The 21,874-nt window shown below is 33.0% G+C and overlaps 9 protein-coding genes and 1 non-coding gene across 10 annotated transcripts; 4 read left to right on the top strand and 6 right to left on the bottom strand.

Moving 5' to 3' along the window:
- Positions 1-101: 101 nt before the first annotated feature.
- MED11 (Med11p) lies at positions 102-485 on the top strand (the record flags this gene model as incomplete). The annotated part of the gene is made up of 1 exon (XM_046079195.1): positions 102-485. The coding sequence occupies one exon, from the start codon at positions 102-104 to the stop codon at positions 483-485; it is 384 nt and encodes a 127-aa protein (XP_045933642.1).
- A 639-nt stretch (positions 486-1,124) lies between these two features.
- Positions 1,125-2,774, top strand: EUC1 (Euc1p; the record flags this gene model as incomplete). Its single annotated transcript, XM_046079194.1, has 1 exon — positions 1,125-2,774. The coding sequence occupies one exon, from the start codon at positions 1,125-1,127 to the stop codon at positions 2,772-2,774; it is 1,650 nt and encodes a 549-aa protein (XP_045933643.1).
- A 566-nt stretch (positions 2,775-3,340) lies between these two features.
- SHE2 (She2p) lies at positions 3,341-4,198 on the bottom strand (the record flags this gene model as incomplete). The annotated part of the gene is made up of 1 exon (XM_046079193.1): positions 3,341-4,198. The coding sequence occupies one exon, from the start codon at positions 4,196-4,198 to the stop codon at positions 3,341-3,343; it is 858 nt and encodes a 285-aa protein (XP_045933644.1).
- Positions 4,199-4,733: 535 nt separating this feature from the next.
- SCDLUD_003997 lies at positions 4,734-4,805 on the bottom strand. Its single transcript has one exon. It is a non-coding gene; the product is annotated as a tRNA-Asp (tRNA).
- Positions 4,806-5,190: 385 nt separating this feature from the next.
- On the bottom strand, positions 5,191-8,775 carry SCDLUD_003998 (uncharacterized protein; the record flags this gene model as incomplete). Its single annotated transcript, XM_046081489.1, has 1 exon — positions 5,191-8,775. The coding sequence occupies one exon, from the start codon at positions 8,773-8,775 to the stop codon at positions 5,191-5,193; it is 3,585 nt and encodes a 1,194-aa protein (XP_045933645.1).
- A 115-nt stretch (positions 8,776-8,890) lies between these two features.
- SCDLUD_003999 (uncharacterized protein) lies at positions 8,891-9,691 on the bottom strand (the record flags this gene model as incomplete). The annotated part of the gene is made up of 1 exon (XM_046081490.1): positions 8,891-9,691. The coding sequence occupies one exon, from the start codon at positions 9,689-9,691 to the stop codon at positions 8,891-8,893; it is 801 nt and encodes a 266-aa protein (XP_045933646.1).
- Positions 9,692-11,327: 1,636 nt separating this feature from the next.
- Positions 11,328-12,560, top strand: SCDLUD_004000 (uncharacterized protein; the record flags this gene model as incomplete). The annotated part of the gene is made up of 1 exon (XM_046076749.1): positions 11,328-12,560. The coding sequence occupies one exon, from the start codon at positions 11,328-11,330 to the stop codon at positions 12,558-12,560; it is 1,233 nt and encodes a 410-aa protein (XP_045933647.1).
- Positions 12,561-13,013: 453 nt separating this feature from the next.
- Positions 13,014-14,621, top strand: HFD1 (hexadecenal dehydrogenase; the record flags this gene model as incomplete). Its single annotated transcript, XM_046079191.1, has 1 exon — positions 13,014-14,621. The coding sequence occupies one exon, from the start codon at positions 13,014-13,016 to the stop codon at positions 14,619-14,621; it is 1,608 nt and encodes a 535-aa protein (XP_045933648.1).
- Positions 14,622-14,804: 183 nt separating this feature from the next.
- MYO5 (myosin 5) lies at positions 14,805-18,701 on the bottom strand (the record flags this gene model as incomplete). Its single annotated transcript, XM_046079190.1, has 1 exon — positions 14,805-18,701. The coding sequence occupies one exon, from the start codon at positions 18,699-18,701 to the stop codon at positions 14,805-14,807; it is 3,897 nt and encodes a 1,298-aa protein (XP_045933649.1).
- A 705-nt stretch (positions 18,702-19,406) lies between these two features.
- Positions 19,407-21,470, bottom strand: ILV2 (acetolactate synthase catalytic subunit; the record flags this gene model as incomplete). Its single annotated transcript, XM_046079189.1, has 1 exon — positions 19,407-21,470. The coding sequence occupies one exon, from the start codon at positions 21,468-21,470 to the stop codon at positions 19,407-19,409; it is 2,064 nt and encodes a 687-aa protein (XP_045933650.1).
- Positions 21,471-21,874: the final 404 nt, after the last annotated feature.

Genomic DNA, 21,874 nt, shown 5'->3' on the forward strand with positions numbered 1-21,874 from the left:
CTATTTAATAATAACCTACTTTTACATGTTAAAACAATTCTACAATAAAAATTAAAGAACTGAATAAGTTATTTCAATAAGAGTAGTTAAAAAAATAAAATATGGATATTGATAGCCCTGAAGATAAGGGAGGCAATAAGACGTTTTTCCAACAAAGGTTAGAAAGGTTAAATAAGGTGGATAATAATCTGGTTTTGACCATAAATGATGCATCTAAAATAATTGAGGCATTATATGAATTAAAACAACCTCAACACGAACAGCTGAAGATAGATTCATTAAAAAAAGTTTTTAAGGAAGAAATAATAAATTACCACACCAATTTATATAATGCTGTGAATATATTGAAAAGTGAGCTAAAATTATTGGAATCTAATATCGGTGAGAGGTTATTACCCATATCTTTAAGTTCTAAACGTAATATTGGTCAAGATGATGAGAAGTTAGAGGAACAATGGGATTTGCTTGAAAAGAGATTGAAATAATTATTTATAAATGTAAAAAGGAATATTTGTTCGGATAAAGATACCATTTTTTTTTTTTTTTTGTTAATGTGATTGCATAATGGGGTGATAATTAGTGAATTATGATTTGAAAAAACGATTCGTACTTGCTGATAAAGTGATTTATTTTGAAGTGGACAATCTGAAAGGGGGTTGGATTTTAACTAAATGAAAATATTTTTTTATATCAAGAATATTCCAATATATATATATATATATATATGTATATCACTAAAATAATATGATATTAATTATTATAATATTTCACTTTGTTGCCTTTACTCTTATTCTCTTTTTCTCTTATCAATAGGAAAATGTACTGATTATTTTTGGTTAATTTTTTTGTTATTATTTTTTTTTTTTTTTTTTTTTCATTTTCTTACGAAAAAAAGAAAAAGGAAAAAATAATAAATTTAAGTTTCAGTCTTTTAATAAAACAACTTCAACAAGATACTCTTAAGAATAAACTAATAAATAAAAAATCAATAAATTAAAAACAAAAACAACAAAGAAAGAAAGAAAGAGGGGAGAATAGAGGGAAATATCAGGAAGCAACGGAATTACGACTGACAAAAGAAAACGAGAAAACATTATTGAAAATCCCTTTTGTGTTTTAGAGGTATGCTTTTTTCAAGAAGTCTAGTAGCTACACCTACTACTGTTACCAATAATATCCCTACTTCAAATATTCCCAATCATACACCAGATAATACAAGCTCAAATCTTCAAAAAGAGCCCAGTATCGTTGAGAGTACTATTCAAGATAATAATACAAACAATAATGACGCGATCATTAACAATTTTATGGTTGATCAAGTGAGCCAAATGCAACAAGTTCAAGAAAAATTAAAAATCCAAATGGATAATTTTTCAAAGGAACAGGAAGCCTTTTATTTACATAATAGCGCCAAAATGACTAAAATGGAACAAAAGTTTGATAAGGTCCACTCCGAACTAAAAAATGTTTTAGGGTTTTTCCATGAAGTAGTTGGTATTATGAACGGCAGCAGGGTTTGGAATAATAATCATTTAAGTTCAAATAGTGCTTCAAAACTAGAAAGCAATCGTGCAGACAGCTCTGCTACTTCCAACACGCTCAGTACTGATAAAAACAAAAACAATGGCGGCAACCCTACAGTGAGTGCTGTCATTGAAAATAGCAATAATACTGATTGTGAGCTTACTAAAAATGTTAGATCTAATGTTAGTAATATATTAACCACAGCATTATCCCTTGATGAGCAAATCATTAGACAGAGTAGAATTAAGCAAGAGCCTATCGCTGATGCTGAATTGTTGGAAAGAGTAAGTGTCAATATTAAAAAAAGAAGAAGGGGACAAGCAGTGTTAGATAATGAATCTATTGCAGAACCAGGCGAACATATATATAAACTAAACAGAGCATTAGAAACAGTGACTGATGTAGCTCAGGAATATTTTCATGGTTTGAAAAATCATCCATCGGTGTTATCCTTGGATAGCAAGTATGGTCCAAGGTGGAGGAAGAACGATAGGTCGTTTTATACCAAAAGAAAGACAATTATTACCAAGATTTTGGAAGTTAAAAATAATCCAGTCAACTTCAATATAAATGGTCCCATTGATTTGAAAACCGCAATCAGAGTTGTTGAAAATATCAGATTAGGAAATAATTTGTACGGGAGAGAAGATGTGAATAGACCATTAAGAATGACTTTAAATCAACTATACACCTATTTCAGTGCTCATAAAGATGACAAGAGACAAGATTATTCTATACATTTAAAAAAAGTTGGAAAAACAAGAAAACAATATGCCTTGATGAACAAATATATGAGAAATAACCGTACTGGCTCTAATGCAGTGAGCAATGCCCCTAGTATTGAGCCATCGTCTGTACATCCATTTGGTACAAATTCTGTAAGATCGCTGGTACCGTCTCCTACAATTCCCACGGAAACCCGTATAAACGGAGTTAATACAAACGCTAATATGACAGTCACTAATACATCTGCTAACAATAATGAAAGCACACCTAATATTAATCTACCACTGCTTACAAGTGATAGGACTAATTCTTTTAATATAAATAATAACAACTCTAATGGTGGTTACGCATCGCGAAATTTTCTCAGAAACACCAATAACAACAGCGATAACAATCATGATGATATTATGTTGAACATTAGGAACACCTCTCCTATAAATACTAGGTTTCATCAAACGCCTTCTTTTAATGAGCATGAGAACGCTTCTGAGAGGCTTAATTCAAGTGATGAGGATTCATGGTAGTTAGGGAAAAAATTATAAGCAAATGTAAACATGTTTATAATACTAATAAAGTTGAATTATTAGGAGAAATCAATACGCTTAATCTAAATCATATTTTATATTAGGAACATATTCAATTGGGTAAAAAAAAAAAAAAAAAAAAAATTATATATATATATATATGCAATGTTAAAAGGAAAATAGGGAAAAATAGGTTGCTTTTTATTATTCATTTATTCATTACTTTATTTTACTGTGCTATTATATTTATACTTTGGCCTGGATGTTATATTTATGCAATTCAAACTTTGCATTTTTTGTTTTTTGTTTTTTTTTTTTTTTTTTTTTTTTTAAAAACTACTTATATATACATATATATATATTCTTTTTTATTTTCAATATTACTGAGTGAGTTTGCTGTCATCTTTAACTGTTCACTGAAAGAAATAATGTATACAATTCATTTCTATATATTCGTATTAACGATAATAATCCATTACAACGACAAGAAGGAACTAATAAAAAAAATAAATAACGCTTCATATGTTGACAACTATTAATAATCACTTTTATGTATTCATTTATCTTTATTTATTTTTATGCCATTGAGAACTGGTTCTTTCCACAACATCATTAAATTTCTGTAACTTTCCTTGCAACATTTTCCCCCATTCTTTCATAACCAAGCAATATTCGTGTTCATCACTAACAACATCAAATTCTTGCAGTAAAATATCACCACTATTTTCCAGATCAACACCATCTTCAATAGCACATTTTCTAGCAATTTCCACTATCTCAATTGCTATACTTTTATCTAATGTAAATGGGTCGGAACCTCTTAGCTCCAATGATTCGACAAACCATTGATTAAACTTAACAAAGTGTCTAAATGTATCCTCTAAATCAGTAATCGAAACATCGGTTAATACAATATCATAGTTTAAAGTCTTTGATAGAATTTCATTTCTGAGGGATTGTGTGATTTGAAAATTTAATAAATCCAAAATTTCCAAAACTTTAACATTAAAACCAGAGATACGGCGAATAACAGGTGTTAATTTTCCATAAGTTATATTGTTGCTACTTTCATTGACATCAGGAGCATAATTGTATTCATATTCAGAACCATTCTGTCCCCCGCCAATATCAGTATAATCTTGAACGTCGTTCCTAGATACATTATTTTGATCTTGATTATTATTATTAGACCCGCCTTTAGAATAGATTTGTTCATCAAATGTGTAATAATTATTGAAATATCTTAATTTCTTAACATATTTGATTAGTGTAGTTCTTTCGTTTTTCAAAGAAGATATTTTTTTCAGATAATTAATATATCTATTCAATAAATTGATGTAGTCACTTAAATAACTTGAATGAATGTTTATAATCTCTTGTAGATTATCGATTAATTCTACAGTAAGTTCTAGATCACGAGACATTGGTGAATTCTTTGGCAAAGTATTATAGTCAAGCTGCTTTACGTTTATCGTGCTATGTGTGTGCATGATCTTTTTTTGTCGATATTTTTTATTTACTAAACATATTTTTTTAGCCATATAAAAAAATATTCATTAGGTTAAAAAGAAAAAGAAAAAGAAAAAAAAAAAAAAAAAAAAAAATCAAAAAAAATCAAAAAATAAAAAACATATAAACAAAACCGTGTAATTTTTTTTTTTTTTAATCTTTGGTGATACACTTAATATTTCACGAATGTCGCCAAACAAATTTTAAATTTAAAACTATTTAAACATTGGAAAGTCGCTGTCATTGGACCAAGCATTATCATCCTGTATTTGAAATAAATTAATATTTTGAATATATTTATTATTGAAGTTAATAACATGAAATCAGGTAAATAATACTTCAGTGTCAAAACAGAGGGTCTATCTTATGGGAATAATTGTCTCTTGTCGTCCTAACAGAAAAAAAAAAAAAAATTCCCTATAAAAAAAAGGAGATTAAAAATAATAAGTTCTCCGAGACGGGGAATCGAACCCCGATCTGGCATGCGACAAACGCCAATTCTAACCGTTAAACTATCTCGGAAACTTGTTGGAGTATGTTATGTCGCAGAGAGGATATACTGAGAGGGGCAGGGTTAGTAAACAGATTTGATACTTTGCTATTTATATCAAGGCAGATGTAATAGTTTGTTGCTTGATCTTTTATATATTTTTAACTAATAAAACTATATAACTCATCTATTTCATAATCAACTTTCTAAATAAATCATCTCTTTATATATGATTTATTTTCACCTTTTTCCTTATGTTTGTATTAACTTTTTCTAATGTTTCTTCGTTGTCCGCTGGGCATATTTTCCTTCTTGCGGCGATCTCCGTATGTTCGGTCTTCTCCGTATTCTCGGAAGTACTTGCATCTCGTATAAAACGTGACACACACAATTCTACTTCATAACATCTTCCTCCTCTTAATTTGAAGTCTCGGTTAGCAATTGTTTATAGTTTGCTAATAAAGAGTTCAAGCGAGAACTGGGTAATAAGTTGATTTCCTCTTTTTCGTAAGTGGCAGTTAGTTCGGGATTGACATCTAACATCTTACAATAATAATTTCCTGTTGTTGTTTCATAACCTATGATGGCTGTAATTTCTGTGATTCTGTGTATTCTTTCTTCTTTCGTTCTTGGTAATTGTTTTGGGTATTTTTCTGGGTCATTGTAAAAATGTTTAATCCATTTTATATTGATAGTACGGTGTTTTTTAAAACTTGATGGTAAGTCTAATTCTACAACATTTGTACCTACTTTGACGATCTTAAATGGACCTAAATAAATTGATTGTACTTTCAAATATCTTCCCCCTGTAAAATAAGCATCTCTATGCAATAAAGCATATTCTCCAATGTGAAAATCAATTTCTTTTCTTTTAGCATTTGTAGTTTCTTCCATTTGTTCCTGTCTTAACTGTAATGAATCATTAATACGTAATGATAAAGCTTTCAAATGTTTAGTCATTTTCGTAGCATTAAAGTTTCTTGTATCTAGTTCATTAGTTGTATCTAACAACGGTGTATTTGGTGTATAACCAATATCAGCTTGAAATGGTGAAATACCAGTACTCGTAACCGGAGTTGAATTATAACAAAATTCCATATGGGGTAAATATACATCCCAGTAATCCTGATCTTGACTACAAAATGTTCTTAATAGACGGTTTACTATCTTATTCACAGCTTTAGTTTGTCCATCTGTTTGTGGGTGATTACTTGAACTGAACAATAATTTAATTCCTAATCGTTTCGTTAACTCTTCATATACGGAAGCAGTAAAACGGATATCTCTATCAGATACAATCGTTCGTGGGAAACCGTGCATTGCAAAGATATATCGGTATAAATATTGAAGTATATCTTTAGAGTTAGCTGTTTTCTTCATCGCAATCCAATGTGATCTTTTCGAAAATCGATCGACAACTACCATAATCATATCATTATGTCGTCGTGACGGTGGGAGTCCCGTAATAAAATCAATAGACAAATCTTGCCAACGACCTGAGGCAACGGGTAGTGGTTTTAACCTGCCTTGAGTAGTATTGGCAGTCTTCTTGTTCAATTGGCAATTCAAACAGTGTCTAATATATCGTTCCACATACTTATGTAATTTCGGGAAATAAAATTTATCTGCAATTTTTTCCGTGGTGGCAGCGACACCAAAGTGTCCTCCTTGTAACATTGAATCATGGAAAGCATGTAATAATTCTCTTCTTCTGTTATTTGGCACACAAATACGTTTTTCATATAAAAGAGTTTTATCTTCATAAGAGTAGCGTTCTTTAATCAACTTTGATCTACCAAATTTCAGTAACAACGTTTCATATTGTCTTTTGTCTTTACACTTTACCTTTTCTCTAAACTTTGAATCTAGGGTAACTAAGATTGCAGCAGACCATGGGTCTTTTAATAAATCTTCAAACCAATCTTTAGGATTTATATTGTCTAGTTCTACAATTGGTAATATTTCTTCTGGGCGAGATAGGCAATCAGCAACTACGTTTTTTGTTCCTTTGATATATCGTAATTCAAACGTATATTCTCCTAAATAATCTAACCATCGTGCTAATCTTAGATGGGGCTCTGTCTTATTTCTAAACGATAGCAACGAAGAGTGATCAGTATTAATCGTAAACTTTCTACCATGCAAATAGTATCTGAAATGTTTAAGATTCAATATGATACCTAATAGTTCTATTTCTCCAACTGGATATCTAGATTGTGTTTCACTTAAATGTTTTGAGAAGTATCCAATTACACCTTTTAACTTTCCATTCTCATATCTTTCTAACACACCTCCAACATGATGTAAACTAGCATCAGATGTTAATTCATAATGGTCTCCTTCCACAAATGGCACTAATACTTGAGTTGACGTTAATGCTTCTTTTAGTTTCTCAAACGCAATTCTTTGCTTTTCTCCTAATTTTGCTTTCTTGGATGCAAAATCATATAACGGTTGTGATAATTCACTAAATTTGCTTATGAATTTCCTATAATAGTTCGCTAATCCTAAGAACGTTTGCATACCTTTTATAGTGCTTGGCATAGTTAGCTTTTTAATAGCACTAATCTTATTTTCATCAACACTTAAACCTTCAGCAGTTAAAACATGACCTAAATAATTTACTTTGTCTTTTACAAAATGACATTTTGACCTTTTACAGTACAAATTATTACTCTTAAGTTTCTCTAATACTTTCTCTAGTATTTTGTAGTGTTCAGTTTTGTCTCTTGTGGCAATCAATATATCATCTAAATAGACGTATACATTCTCGATTCCATCTAATAATTTACTCATAAATCTACTAAAATTCTTTGGGGCCGTTTTAATACCAAACGGTAATACTTCATATCTAAAATGACCAAAGGGTGTCGTGAACGACGTTAAGTCCTTTGACTTCTCGTTCAACCTTAATTGATGGTATCCTGAGTGTAAATCTAGAGTTGTAAATACCTTTGCATCACCAACTTTCGCGAATAGTTCAGTGATCGAAGGAATTGGGAAACTTTCATTTACAATACCTTTATTCAATTCTCTATAGTCAACAACTAATCTCCATGTTTGATCCTTTTTACGTACTAATATAATAGGCGCTCCGCAGGCAGCATTAGATTCTGACACAAATCCTTTCTTGATGAGGTCCTCTAGAATCTTTCTACATTCTTGCTCCATCTTGGGCGTTAACCTGTACGGGTATAATTCTGGTGGATTAAAACCTTCTTTCAATACAATATTATACTCAAAATTTTCTGGGCCTGGATTTCCTGGAAGTTCATTAGTAACATGGGTCTGAAATCTTTTCCTTAGACCTTCTGGTAACTTCTCAAATCCATCCAATTCATTTTCTTTTTCATTCCTTATGTCAATAGGGCATATTCTACACAAGAACTCGGCGTCTTGTTCTATTTGTTTCTCTTTGTCATCAGTTATCATATCTACCAAATACATATCTTCGTTTTTGACATCAATCAGTTCTTTAAACACGTCACTGTGTAACTTTATAACTGGGTTACCGATCAATAACTCATATCGGAATTTCTTAACCACATAAGCAGAAATCATTATTCTCTTATCGTTAATTTTCATTGGTACTTTGACAAACGATACACAGGTTTCTGTTGTTTCACTTACCGCACCTTTAAACGTAAATGTATTACAAGGTTTCTCTTTTAACCCTAACTTTTCAACTAGCTTCGCATCTACAAACGAAGTAGGACTACCTGTATCGCACAAAGCTTGTACCTTTTTTCTTTTAATCTCACAATTGATAACCAATTTTTTACCAACTAATGGTTCTTCTTGAACTAAGAACACTAGAGGAAGATCTTCCAAATCTCTCCTCTCCTCAATATCACCCGTCTTGTGATTTTCTGTCACGCAAGGTATATTGGAATACATAAAATCATCATTCTTTACAACATCATCAATAGGAGAAGCAACGTTACCCAAATAGGTATCCTTTTGAAGTGAAGTCTCGACAGAATGTTTAGCTGCAGTAGTCATATTAGTAAGTGCAGCGGAAGTAGGAACATCTTTTTGATGTATAGTAGTATCATGGTGTGGGGCTGCGGTAGTAACTCTCTTAGTTATACCACATCGTTTACCTGTCTTGTGTCTCTTAATAGGAAGGCCTCGCATCACCAGGGCAATTAGCTCTTGCATGCTCTGGGGAGCCACAGTTGAAACACAACTTGTTTCTTCTACAAACATTGTAAAACTTCTCTTGGAAGTTATCCTTTCTATAGGAATTCTTCCCTCCTTTGTCTCTTCCGGTATATCTTCTCCCGGCATTCGAATAACCACGTCTTGTGTTATCGATCGCATTCATTATGTAATCTAAGTCCTTATCTAATTTATTCGTATTTCCAACAAGGTTACTGTCAAAATTCAATGAAACATCCAAGTCTTCACGGCAATGTTCGGTTCTTACAGCAGCATTGACAGCATCAATTAACTTGTCAAAACGGTGCATTCTCATCAATTGGCGAGTTTGAATCTTCAGTCCTTGTATGAACAAATCAATGGCAAAATCATCTGACATATAATTACGAGGTAACATGTCATAGTACGTCATAAACTGTTTAACATACGTATCGACATCCTCCTTTTGTGAAACTCGCTTCAACTTTTCCACGATCTGGTACGAGTCTATCTTGGAACTATAGTAATCCTTAAAGTCAGCGGCAAATGCAGAGTATGTCATAGCTCTACAGTCGTTATGGTTAAAGTAGTTAGTGAACCATTGTAAAGCATTATCAGTAAGATTTTGACCTACAAAACAAATTTTCACGTAATCGTCTTTAATACCACACATAGCAAATTGGGTTTCGAAACTCAACAAAAATGCTGGAATTCTGGAAACATCCTTTTTGGCTCCAGAGAACTTAAATGGGGCGATAACAGTTAGATGCTGATTCATTCTTGAAATTTAATTTTAGCGGCGCTACCAGGTGTTATGTCGCAGAGAGGATATACTGAGAGGGGCAGGGTTAGTAAACAGATTTGATACTTTGCTATTTATATCAAGGCAGATGTAATAGTTTGTTGCTTGATCTTTTATATATTTTTAACTAATAAAACTATATAACTCATCTATTTCATAATCAACTTTCTAAATAAATCATCTCTTTATATATGATTTATTTTCACCTTTTTCCTTATGTTTGTATTAACTTTTTCTAATGTTTCTTCGTTGTCCGCTGGGCATATTTTCCTTCTTGCGGCGATCTCCGTATGTTCGGTCTTCTCCGTATTCTCGGAAGTACTTGCATCTCGTATAAAACGTGACACACACAATTCTACTTCATAACAGAGTATCGTAAGCGTAACTCAGGATTAGTCGTAATAATTACGGGTTCGGATTATGGTAATTAATTTCTTGTTTTATTTCGGTCTTTACATATAATAATATATATAATAAAGATTTATTTAAAACTATAACTTAAAGACTTTTGATGAATAACTTGATAATAAATCATCTCTTTATATATGATTTATTTTCACATTTATATTTGACGTTCATATTAATCTTTTCCAACATTTCGTTGTTGTTCCTTAGGCGGCATCTTGGTTACGGTGTTTTCCTGTAAAAGTGATTTCCATTACGGAGACTTCCTATTAAGGTAATTTCCATTGCGGAGACTTCCTATTAAGGTAATTTCCATTACGGAGACTTCCTATTAAGGTAATTTCCATTACGGAGATTTCCTGTATGTTGGTTGTAATATATGTTTACTTGGTTTCATATTACGACATGGAGTTTTTCTTTCAAGGTTAGATATTATAACCATGTATTATAATTATAGAAAGGATATGGTTATTTATGATCAGTAAGCACGATTAGTAACGCATTACCAGTTAAGTATCATCAGAACCAACAATGAAATAAGGGAATAAGAATAAGATCTATAACAATTAAGAAAAGTATGAATATCTACAACAATATTCTTCATGATTAAGTTATAGTTTTAATTAATCTTTATTATTATATGTAAAGACCTAAATAGAACAAGAAAACAATTACCAAAATCCAAATTCGCAGTCACCATGAATAATCCTGAATTAAGCTTACAATAGAAGTGGCCATTATAAGATCATTTTATAACTTTAGTCTTACATATTATAAAAAAAATTACGAATGTATAAAACTCGATGGAAATGAAATGATATTAAAAGAAGTTAGCAAAAAAGACAATGGTCATTTCTGACTATTATTTTGAAAAGACAATTAGATGAGATATTTATAATATTATTGGTCAATTTGGAAAACGTCGGTCAAAATAGTTGTAAAGTTTTGAAGGAATTGACTGAAAGTGATATTATATGGATCTAAATTCCCAGTTAATCGAACCTTTTGTTTATAAATAATATTTTGCGCAATTATTTATGTTCCAACCCGGCCATTTTTATTTTATTTTTATTTTATTTTTATTTATTTTTATTTATTTTTAATATTTGGCTTGTCTGTTTGTTTTTTTTTTTTTTTTAAATACATGTTTTACAATTAAAAAATGGATCAAAAATCTAAAGTAATAAAAACACAACAAGAATAAAAAATGGAAAGTGCACTTTTTGAACCTAATTCTGATTTTAGGAGAAAGCCTAATTCAGGCGAAAATGAGTATAAACAAAATGATTTAAGTGGTATCATTGAAGATAGTGCTGGTAGAAAGCCTAATTCCTTATCGAATGTCGATAGACACACTATTACTACCAATAATAATACTCATAGTAATAATAATAACGATAATTATAACAGCAATTCTACTAATCATAATGATAATGATAATATTTATAACAATAATAGCAATAACAATAATACTATTAATAAAAATATTAATGGTTCTGAAAAAAGACTAACCAGTCGTCAATGGTTTTACGAAGATCAGCAACGATTTATTGATTTTATAATGATTTTAATCGACCAATTAACTTGGACAGACCATTTGAATTTTACTTATGCTTTAAAATTATTAAGAGAAAACTACAATTATCCATTTGTGGACAGTAAGACGTTGAAACATAGATATAATGAATTGATTTCTAATTATTATCAAAAACAGCATACCCATGAGACATTAACTGAAATTGATCACAAAGTTGGGTTGTTTTTACAAAAGAAGCATCAAAGTGATTTAAAAAGGTCTAAGAAATCTATTCCTGCTGCTAACGACAGTAAGAATGCTACGGAAAGTTATAATGGTGTTGTTACCGCACAAAAGCCATCTCTAAATAAAACGAGTCATGGTATTCCAAAAAACAACGATTCTAGTGCTATTACTGCTTATAACCCGCAGTACCAATCTTCCTTATTGCATAAATTTAAAGTAAGCAAAACATCATCGCCAAACACTAATAAAACAAGTAATTATAACAACATCATGCCCACGAATGTTAAAGCAGCATCGGCACTCTCATCGTCTCCCTCTCCGTCTTCTCCTTCACCTGCTTCCTTTCCCTCTGCATCGGTTGCAGCATTTAATACTCCCTCTGATTTTGTGAGTAAAATCGATAATTTGGAAGAATCTTTGAATGGTGTTGTTAAAATCATTGAGAATAATTCAACAATAGAAGAACTGAAGTGGGACCAGTACTTAAAAAAGGAAGAAAACAATAATATTACTTTAAACAACTTGGTTAAAGAGATTATAAATATAAACCAATTGATTTCACAGGAGTCTAGAGATATTAAAGATGGAATGAAACAGCTTTCTGAAGAGTTGAATAGCATTGGAAGAAGGATAAGTAATTTAGAGGAGGAAAGAGCAAGAGAGAGAGGGGATAGATAACAAGTGAGGGACTCTTTTCGCTGTTTTTTTTTAGTTGACTTGATAAGAGAAGTGAATGAGAGCTTAAAAGACCTTTGATATTTTTAGTTAGTGGGTGTTATATTAAATATATAGCGTTTGATGGCGGGTAAGTTTTCCATTTGTCCTGTTCCGTGTAAGTGATCATTTGACAGCGGAGTGATTTTATTCATTTTTTGTGCTGTGAATTATCGCTTTTGCGTGTTTATTATCACTTCCGCGTATGTTTTTTTTTCCCTTTTTTTTTTTGCTTTTTCCCCTTTTTTTTTTTTTTTTTTTTTTTTTAAATTTTTATTCCAACGTTGAAAGTTATCTTATAAAAAGATAACAATTTTTTGATGTTGTTTATCTACAACTCAAATTAAAAAAAAAAAAATAATAATAATAAAAAAAAAAAAAAAAAAAAAAAAAAAAAAAAAATAACTCCTTCTCATCATGAACTCGCTAGTAACTGACACACCTTTAGCTGAAATCAGACCCAAACTACTAGAATCTAAAGCTTTCCATTTGAATCATTTGGAAAACATTAATACCCCCGATGAAGAATTACAATATAGATTGCAATTGTTACGTGATTTATATTTTGTAATTAAAGATAATGAATCTGCAATTACAGATGCGCTGATCAAGGATTTTCATAGGTCAAAGACTGAAACCTACCTTCTAGAAATATCGACTCTTTTGAATAATATAACCCTTTTGATTGCTAATTTACCCAAATGGTTTAGTCCCGTTAAGAAAAGTGCTGGTTGGTCCTCAGTCGCCTTTTTATTCAGTCACGTTAAAGTTGAAAGAATCCCTCTTGGTACCGTCTGCGTTATAAGTCCATGTAACTTCCCTGTTTTGTTATCTATTGACCCCATTGCCAGCGCACTAGCTGGTGGTAACAGTGTCGTTTGGAAACCTTCAGAATTAACACCACAGACCTCAGCCTTATTAACCAGACTTTTAACAGAAAAGTTTGGTACAGGTTCTAGAAAAGGCCTCTTGAACATAGTTTGTGGTGGTGTTCCGGAAACCACAGAATTATTGAAAAATACTGATTTAATGGACAAGATTTTTTATACTGGTTCAACAAAAGTGGGTAAAATTGTTAGCAAAGCAGCTGCTGAAAATTTGGTACCAGTTACTTTAGAACTGGGTGGGAAATCACCAGTTTTTGTAACTGAACATTTTAACAAAAAAGATTTAACAACCATTGTAAAAAGAATCTTTTTTGGAGCTTTTTCCAATAGTGGTCAAGTATGTGTTGCCTGCGATTATCTATTGGTCCACGAGTCCATATATGATATTTTTTTAATGAAGGCTAAAGAAATTTTTGATCAATTTTATAAAGATATTGACAGCGAGGCGGAATTTACTCATTTGATTAATCGCGCTGCCTATAATAAAATACAAGATATTCTACAAAAAACTGAAGGTGACAAGTATTCTATTCCGGGTATCAACTCTGATGAAAAGACATTGTTTGTGCCACCCACTTTGATCTTTGATGTTACCTGGGACGATTCCTCAATGTTGGAGGAGAATTTTGGACCCATATTGCCCATTCTCAAATATTCCAATCTAACTGCAACTTTAAAGAACATAGTTGAAAAGCATGATACTCCATTAGTCCAGTATATTTATTCAAATAATGAAACTGAAATCCAATATATCTTGAGAATGTTGAGAAGTGGCGGCTGTTCTATCAATGATTCATTAGTACATGTAGGTTTTCCAGATGCGCCCTTTGGCGGCATTAAAAATAGTGGAATTGGCGGATATTACCACGGTGAAGATGGCTATGATTGTTTTACTAATAAAAGGACTATCTTCAAACAGCCCTTCTTCGTTGATAAATTGACGTTGGATGCCCGGTACCCTCCTTACGGTGATTCAAAGATAAAACTTTCTAAATTGGCTATGGAACCATCTATTTGGTTTAAAAGAACTGGCGATGTTCCCACTCATACCAAATCGTTTTTATTAAGGGGTGGCATCAGCATCCTGGTTCTGTCTGCTTCGTTATTGGTTTATTTTTTTTTTAAAAGAACAAGTTAAGACCTAGAAACCGCGTGGCTGTCTTCTGTTTATATATATATATATATATATATATTATTGAATAATACACATTATAAACAATTAAAAAACTATCTCTCACAAAACAATTACATAAAAATAGTTGGAAATGTACAAGTATATATTAATACATAAATGTAAAGGAGTATACATATGGATCCAAATCTACCAATCATCATCATCATCATCTTTACCTTCTTTTTCTTCATCACTGTCCTCTAGTCTCATCTTATCAGCCCTTGCAGCTAATGCATTTGCCAAACCAGCTGAAAAATCAACTTGAGTTTCAGCGGCTGATGTTGGCGTGGTCTCAGTGGTGATTGCAGAAACAGTAGCGCTTCTATTACTGGCACTAGGAACAGTGTTGGCACCACCACTAGTTGTACTAGCCATGGATGGTGCTGGTGGTGCTTGAGGAATGGTATTTCCCTCATATTCAGTCATGTATGCAGTTGGAACCCAACCTTCCTTTGATGCGTCCAGCGTCTTTGCCAAAGACCAACCGCTTGCTTCAGTCCTTAAAAGATAAACAACGTCTCCTTTTTTTAAAGGCAATTCATTTGGTGACCCAGAACCTGGAAAATCATAGGCGGCTATAAATTGAGGTGTGGTATTTTTAACAGCAGGCGGTGGTGGTGGTGGTGGTGGAATATTTGATTTTTGCTGTTGTTGTTGTTGTTGTTGTTGTTGTTGTTGTTGTTGTTGTTGTTGCTGGTGACGATGTTGATGGTGTTGCTGTTGCTGCTGTTGATGGTGTTGCTGTTGCTGTTGTTGATGATGTTGCTGTTGCTGTTGCTGTTGCTGTTGCTGCTGTTGAGGAGGTTGTGGTCTCGAATTTCTTTGTATTTGTGAAGCAGATGTGCCAGATCTACCGTTGGTTCTAGATTGTGGTGCAGCAGGTTTTTTCTTAGTGGAAGCATTAATATGTGGGTGTAATGCAGCATCAACCATAGACCTTGGACGTGGTGCACTCGGCTTACTTTTTTGAGATCCGCTCCCATTATAGGCAGTAGAAGCAGCAGCAGTAGCCATAGAATTAGGATCTAAAGTTTTTCTGCTAGTTGTTGCAGCATTGGTAGCAGTTGTTGTTTTTTTCGCATTATTATACTGAGAAAATGACCCACCAACACCCGAACCACCGTTATTCCTTGGCTTCTTATGTGATTTGGAGTTTGCAGGGTTACCACGACGAACTGAAATGGTACCGTGCTTGTAACTATCTCCATACTTGGGAGCTGCTTCGCTAATAGCACATCTAACAACATGAATTTTATTTGGTTTTTTTTGATATTCAATTGTTGGTCCAATCTTGATTTGAATGCCGCTGTTCAATTTTTTCAATCTTGTAACTAATTCGGTTTTAAAAACACAATTTATCAATGGGTCCGCTTGCCTAGCATTTTCAACGTATATTCCCATCCAGTCATCTTGTAAGTTGGTTAATGAGACAAAACGAATTCTATTCAATTGTATTTTATAATCAACAGTGTAGGTCACTCTATTATTAATCAAAGACTGACCAACAATATAAAGACACGATTTGGTCAATAAAAAGGTTTTGGGAACACGTTGTGCAGACCTACCAAACTTGGATTGCAAAGCCTCACCATACATGGAGAACTCAACATGTTCAGAAATACCAGATTGTCTCTTGATAAAGGAACCCTTGGTTTTGGATTCGTTACAAGATAAATAATCACCCATAAAAGCTCTGTAAGCCAACAAAGACATAGTTCTCCTCTCTTTTCTACCACCCAACAATTTTGTACCTTCATCTCTTAGCTTTTCATACTTGTTCCCACCCTTCTTTTCTCTAATAGCACGTTGGATTCTGGCTGCTGCGTCAATTCTTCTCTGCAAAAATCTTCTCCAGGCACGTTGAATTCTAGCAGCCATATTGTACCAATATCTATCTCTCATATGTTCCAATGCAAACAGTGTTTCAGGAGTTTTTATAAATACTTTACTAACACCAATTTGATACTCTGTATTAGGAATTGAAGCGTCCTTCAAAATCAATTTACAAGCGTCTAGTTCGGGACCCTGCCAAATGTAGTCACCAGCATACCCACATTTGGGAGACAATAAATAAAATCTCTCAACAAATTTCTCAAACGTCTGTCTATAGGCAAAGCCTGCTCTTCTGATACGAACATTTTCTTGTAAACCTAAATATTTAATTTGGTGTAAAACTTGTTTGTCGTCATAATCGTTTGGTGATTTTGTTTGGTTCGGCTTAATAGTTCTAATATATGATGGTGATGCCTTAGATAAAGTTTCCACTAGTTCGTTGGCACTTTTAATGATTTTATCACCAGCAGTTGGTGGTCTTCTTTTGGAATCTGGGCTAATGGTATCAGGGAAAATGGTGGATAGAAATTGATTGGTAGTGGTGCCGATTAAATCAACCAGGTCTTTTTGCAATTGGTCTTTGTTCTTATCAGATATGCCATCAATGTCGTAGGTGACATCACCTGCATAGTGCTTGATGACAAACTTATTCCCTCTCAAGTCAAAGTGCGCGTTGTTATTAAACAAATTCAAACGCTGAGAAAACGCTTGATCCGCTGCAGAGCTATCAGCGTGCGCAGTAGCGACAGCATCATTCATAGCTGCAAAAATACCAGGTGGTCGTCTAGACTCAATTAAGTCACAAACGACTTTATTGTCAAAATATTTGATTGGAGTCCATTGAATTTGTTCTCTGGCGTACTCCTCTTGCTCTGATTTCAAAGTTAGTTGAATAAAAATTTGTTGCAACTTTTCATTGACGTAATTAATACACAACTGTTCAAAAGAGTTGTGTTCAAAAATTTCAAATCCATAAATATCCAAAATACCAATAGACTTATCAGCGCCGGGAAACGCTTGCAAAGAAACATTTACCCTATCAACAATCCATTCAAATAAATTATTATAGATCTGCTTTGCTAGAGCATCTCTAACTGCAGTAGCCTGAACTACATTCAAAGGAACATGGTAGACAGACCCACGCTTCATACCGTGGCTCGTTTCCATGATTCTTTCAACAAGACATTTAACTAAAACTTGGCTATCCACCTGTAGTAAATAAGCAACGAAATCAGTAACACTGGTATCACGCACTTGGGAGTTACCCTCCTCGTTTTCTACAAAGGTAACATTACCTATCCATAAAATAGTGGCCAACATCCTAAAAATTTGGTCTTGTTCTTCTTGAGTCAACCCAATTGTGTTCATGGCATTTATAGTTTCTTTATAGTCTTTTACATCGTCAATTGTATCAACGCTGGTGCAAGTGGCGGTATAAATATATTGGTCCGGCTGCTGAACACCAAATATCTGTCTATAGTTATCAGAAGCACCTTTGGTAAATTGATAGAAAATGTGAAAGTTTCTTTCATTTTTAATTTGGCTGACAACTCTTTGTTTTTCTAATAAATAATTGGTAATGTTACCGGCAATTGGTTCGAATGTAGAGTTGAATTTAATTTCCAAATACTTACCATGTCTCGAAGAGTTGTTGTTCCTCAAAGTTTTAGCACAACCAAAAGATTCCAACAAAGGATTAGTAGCCAAAACCATATCCTTTATTTTAGTAATCGATTCATGGTGTGAAGATGAAGCAGCAGCAATATACTGCATGATCCTCTTGGCAGCTTCGGTTTTACCTGCACCTGACTCACCAGAAATAATGACACATTGGTTTTCGTTATATGCTTTTAAGTTGTAGTACATGGATTCAGCAATAGCGAAAACATGAGGTGGTACTTCTAGTCTATTTTTACCCTCGTAAGATTTTAAAATTTCATCGGTATAAATACCTAGATCTCTAAAGGGGTTAATAGATATTAAAACGTTCCCAATATAAGTATAAATAATACCATTATCGAATCTTTTATGTAAATTTTCATTAATTGCTTCGTTAGTTATTTTGGATAAAAGGGTTAGGTCTGAAACACCAACTTCATTTTTTTTACCAGAGTCAAAAGTAGCCTTTTGGATTTTTTTGCCACTTTTACCACTTCTTTTTTCTGGAGCAGCCGCCGTTTTAGTACGAGCACCTCTCTTAATAATAGCCATTGTGTATTAAGTTTATTGAGAGAAGAATAGGTGTGTTATATGTGAAATTTAAAACGTTTATATATATATATATATATATGTTTCTTATTATATGTCAGTTGATTTTTAGAATCTTTAAAGGTTCAGAATATATATATATATATATATATATATATGTTATTCTGAGTTAGAGATTTGTACAAACTTAGTGGTCGGATTCTCTAGAAAGGCAAGGTAAAACAAGATTAAAACATTAATAAAAAAAAAAAAAAAAAAAAAATGTTTTGTAAAAAGTTATATGTATTTTCGTTTTTTGTTAGCCCCTTTTTCCTAAAGTTTTTTCCTTTTTTCTTTTGTTGTTGTTTTGTTGTGTTTTTGCTGCCAAAACAAAAAAAGGTTTATATTTAAAAAGAACCGCACAGCAAAATGCTGAAAATGGCTAATAATAATAATAATTTTTTTTTTTTTTTTTTTTTTTTTTTCCAGTCCGAAACTAAAATAAAAAGCTATGCAAAGTTCCGAACGGGCAAAGAGGCCGATATAGTTAAGTACTTAACCGAAAAAGCATTGTACATAAGCCACCTTTTTATCCATTCTTTTTTTTTTTTTCGATTCTTTATTTCTTAAATACAAATTACAAATAAATAAATAAAAAAAAAATAAATAAAAGTAAACAAATAGATAAAATTGATTAAATAAATTCCCTTACATTAAATTAAAAAATCCTCAATATTTACCACCAGTACGTTTGTGGCGCAGTTCAGTCAATTCCTTTTCTGCTTCAGCGTCAAATGCAATAAATTCGTCCAAACCTTTACCGGCAGGAACCATAGGCAAAACACAAACCTTTGGTTCAACATTAACTTCTAATAAAATTGGACCATCACTGTAATCTAAAAATTCATTCAAAGCGCCATGTAATTTGCTTTGTTCTTTAACATGGATAGCTTTCAGACCCATAGCTTCAGCAACCTTGGTGAAGTTTGGGTTCTTTTGATGGGTATGGGAGTATCTATTTTCATAAAACAAAGATTGCCATTGCGTAACCATACCTTGCTCTTCGTTATTTAATAATAAAATCTTAACTGGAACGTTAGCCTGTACTGCAGAAGACAATTCTCCGATGGTCATGTTGAAAGAGGCATCTCCGTCAATATCTATAACAATAGCATTGGGTTTGGCGACTTGTGCCCCAATAGCAGATGGTAAACCATATCCCATGGTACCTAGACCACCACTGGTAATAAATGTTCTTGGTTTAGTCCATAACCAGTGTTGAGCAGCCCACATTTGATGTTGGCCAACACCGGTGGTAACAATAACTTCCTTTTTGTTTCCAAATTTCTTGGTAGACAATTTAGACAATTCAGCGATAACAGTCTGTGGTTTAATTTTAGAGCCTGGGGTTTCCTTTTCGTAGGAGTATGGGTATTCCTTTTTCCATTCATCCAACTGTTTAAACCATGCTGGTCTGGCTTCTACCTCGTTGATCAAAGGTAAAATGGTTTCCAAGTTTCTGGCTGCGTCGCCTTCAATTGGAACAGTTGCTTCAACAACTTTGTTGATATTCTTGGCGGAAATTTCAAAATGGATGATACCACCTGTTCCTTCCAGAGCAGCCTTTCTAGCAGCTGGAGCAAACTTGCTGATGTTACCAGTAACTCTGTCATCAAATCTTGCACCAATAGCAATAATTAAGTCCGCATTTTGCATGGCTAGATTGGCAGTACCACAACCATGCATACCTAACATGTCCAAAGATTTAGGATCCCTTTGATCAAAAGCACCCAAAGCTTGTAAGGTGGTAGTTACGGGAATTTGACTACGTTCACTCAAAGTTTTCAACAAACTTGGACCGGAAGGGTTATTCAAAATACCGGCACCACAATATATAACTGGTTTTTTAGCTTTGTTTATCAATGCGGCGGCGTGTTCTATGTTTTTTAAAGTGTATTGGTCGATAGCGCCTTGAGTCAATTTGGTCAAGGTATCCGAAGGCAAGGAACCTTTGACAGGAATAGTATTTCTTAAAACACCTGCAGTAACATCCTTTGGTAAATCAACCAATACAGGGCCTGGTCTACCACTGTTAGCGATTTCAAAAGCTTCGTTGATACGCTTAGGCAATTCATCAACAGATTTAACCATACAGTTCCATTTTGTACATGACCTAGAAATACCAACAACGTCTGCTTCTTGGAAGGCATCAGTGCCAATTGAGGAAGTAGCAACTTGGCCAGTAAAAACAACCATTGGAACACCATCCGCTAAAGCATCGGTCATTGGAGTAACAACATTAGTTGCACCTGGACCACTAGTGACTAAAACAACACCTGTTTTACCAGAGGCTCTAGCGTAGCCCTCAGCCATATGACCTGCACCTTGTTCATGCTTTGGCAAAACAAAATTAAAGTGCTCAGAGTTATGAATAGCATCATAGACTGGTAAAATAGCACCACCTGCATAACCAAAAATGGTGTCAACGTTATTACGCTTCATCATCTCATTAAAAATTTGTCCACCAGTCAGGCCTATCAAAGAGTCATCCATTTTATTTGAGTTTTTGGCTTTAACGGTGGTGGCATTAGGAGCAGTTGGAGTCTCAATGTCGAAGCTTGGGGCTGGGCATGGTCTATTTGATGCAGCAGCAGCGGCAGCAGTAGAATTAAAACGCATGGATAGTGATATGGTCAAGGGCCTAGTAATAGTACTGCTTGTGGCAGTTTTGAAAATAGTCCTCCGAGCCATCATCATATGGCTCGATCTCTTACAAATGGTACTCCTAATCATTATGTCTGCGTATTAATCCTTTTTTTACTTGTTAAAGTAGTTTTGAGGTCTTTTTCTTTAAACTTTTTTAGTTTTTTTTTTAGCTTTCTGGTGAGAACAAAAGCTTAGGTGAAACGAGGATTCAGTGGAAAATAAAAGAAAAAAAGAGAAATAAAATAAAAGATTTAGTAAGGAAAGTAAGATGGGGGGGAAAAAAAAAATATTATATATATAGAACTATTTTTTTTATTTTTTCTTTTTTTTTTATTTTTTCTATTTTTTTTCTTCAAAATGACTAATTTATAACTATTATTAATTTATGTTTTTTTTTTTATTTGTCGTAAAGAAAAATATATTGTGTTTATCCTGGTGGAACTTTTTTCTGCTTCAAGTCTTAATAAAAATAAAAATAAAAATAAAAATAA

The sequence above is a fragment of the Saccharomycodes ludwigii genome, chromosome V (genome assembly GCF_020623625.1).
Source record: "Saccharomycodes ludwigii strain NBRC 1722 chromosome V, whole genome shotgun sequence".
Classification (NCBI taxonomy): Eukaryota; Fungi; Ascomycota; class Saccharomycetes; order Saccharomycodales; family Saccharomycodaceae; genus Saccharomycodes; species Saccharomycodes ludwigii.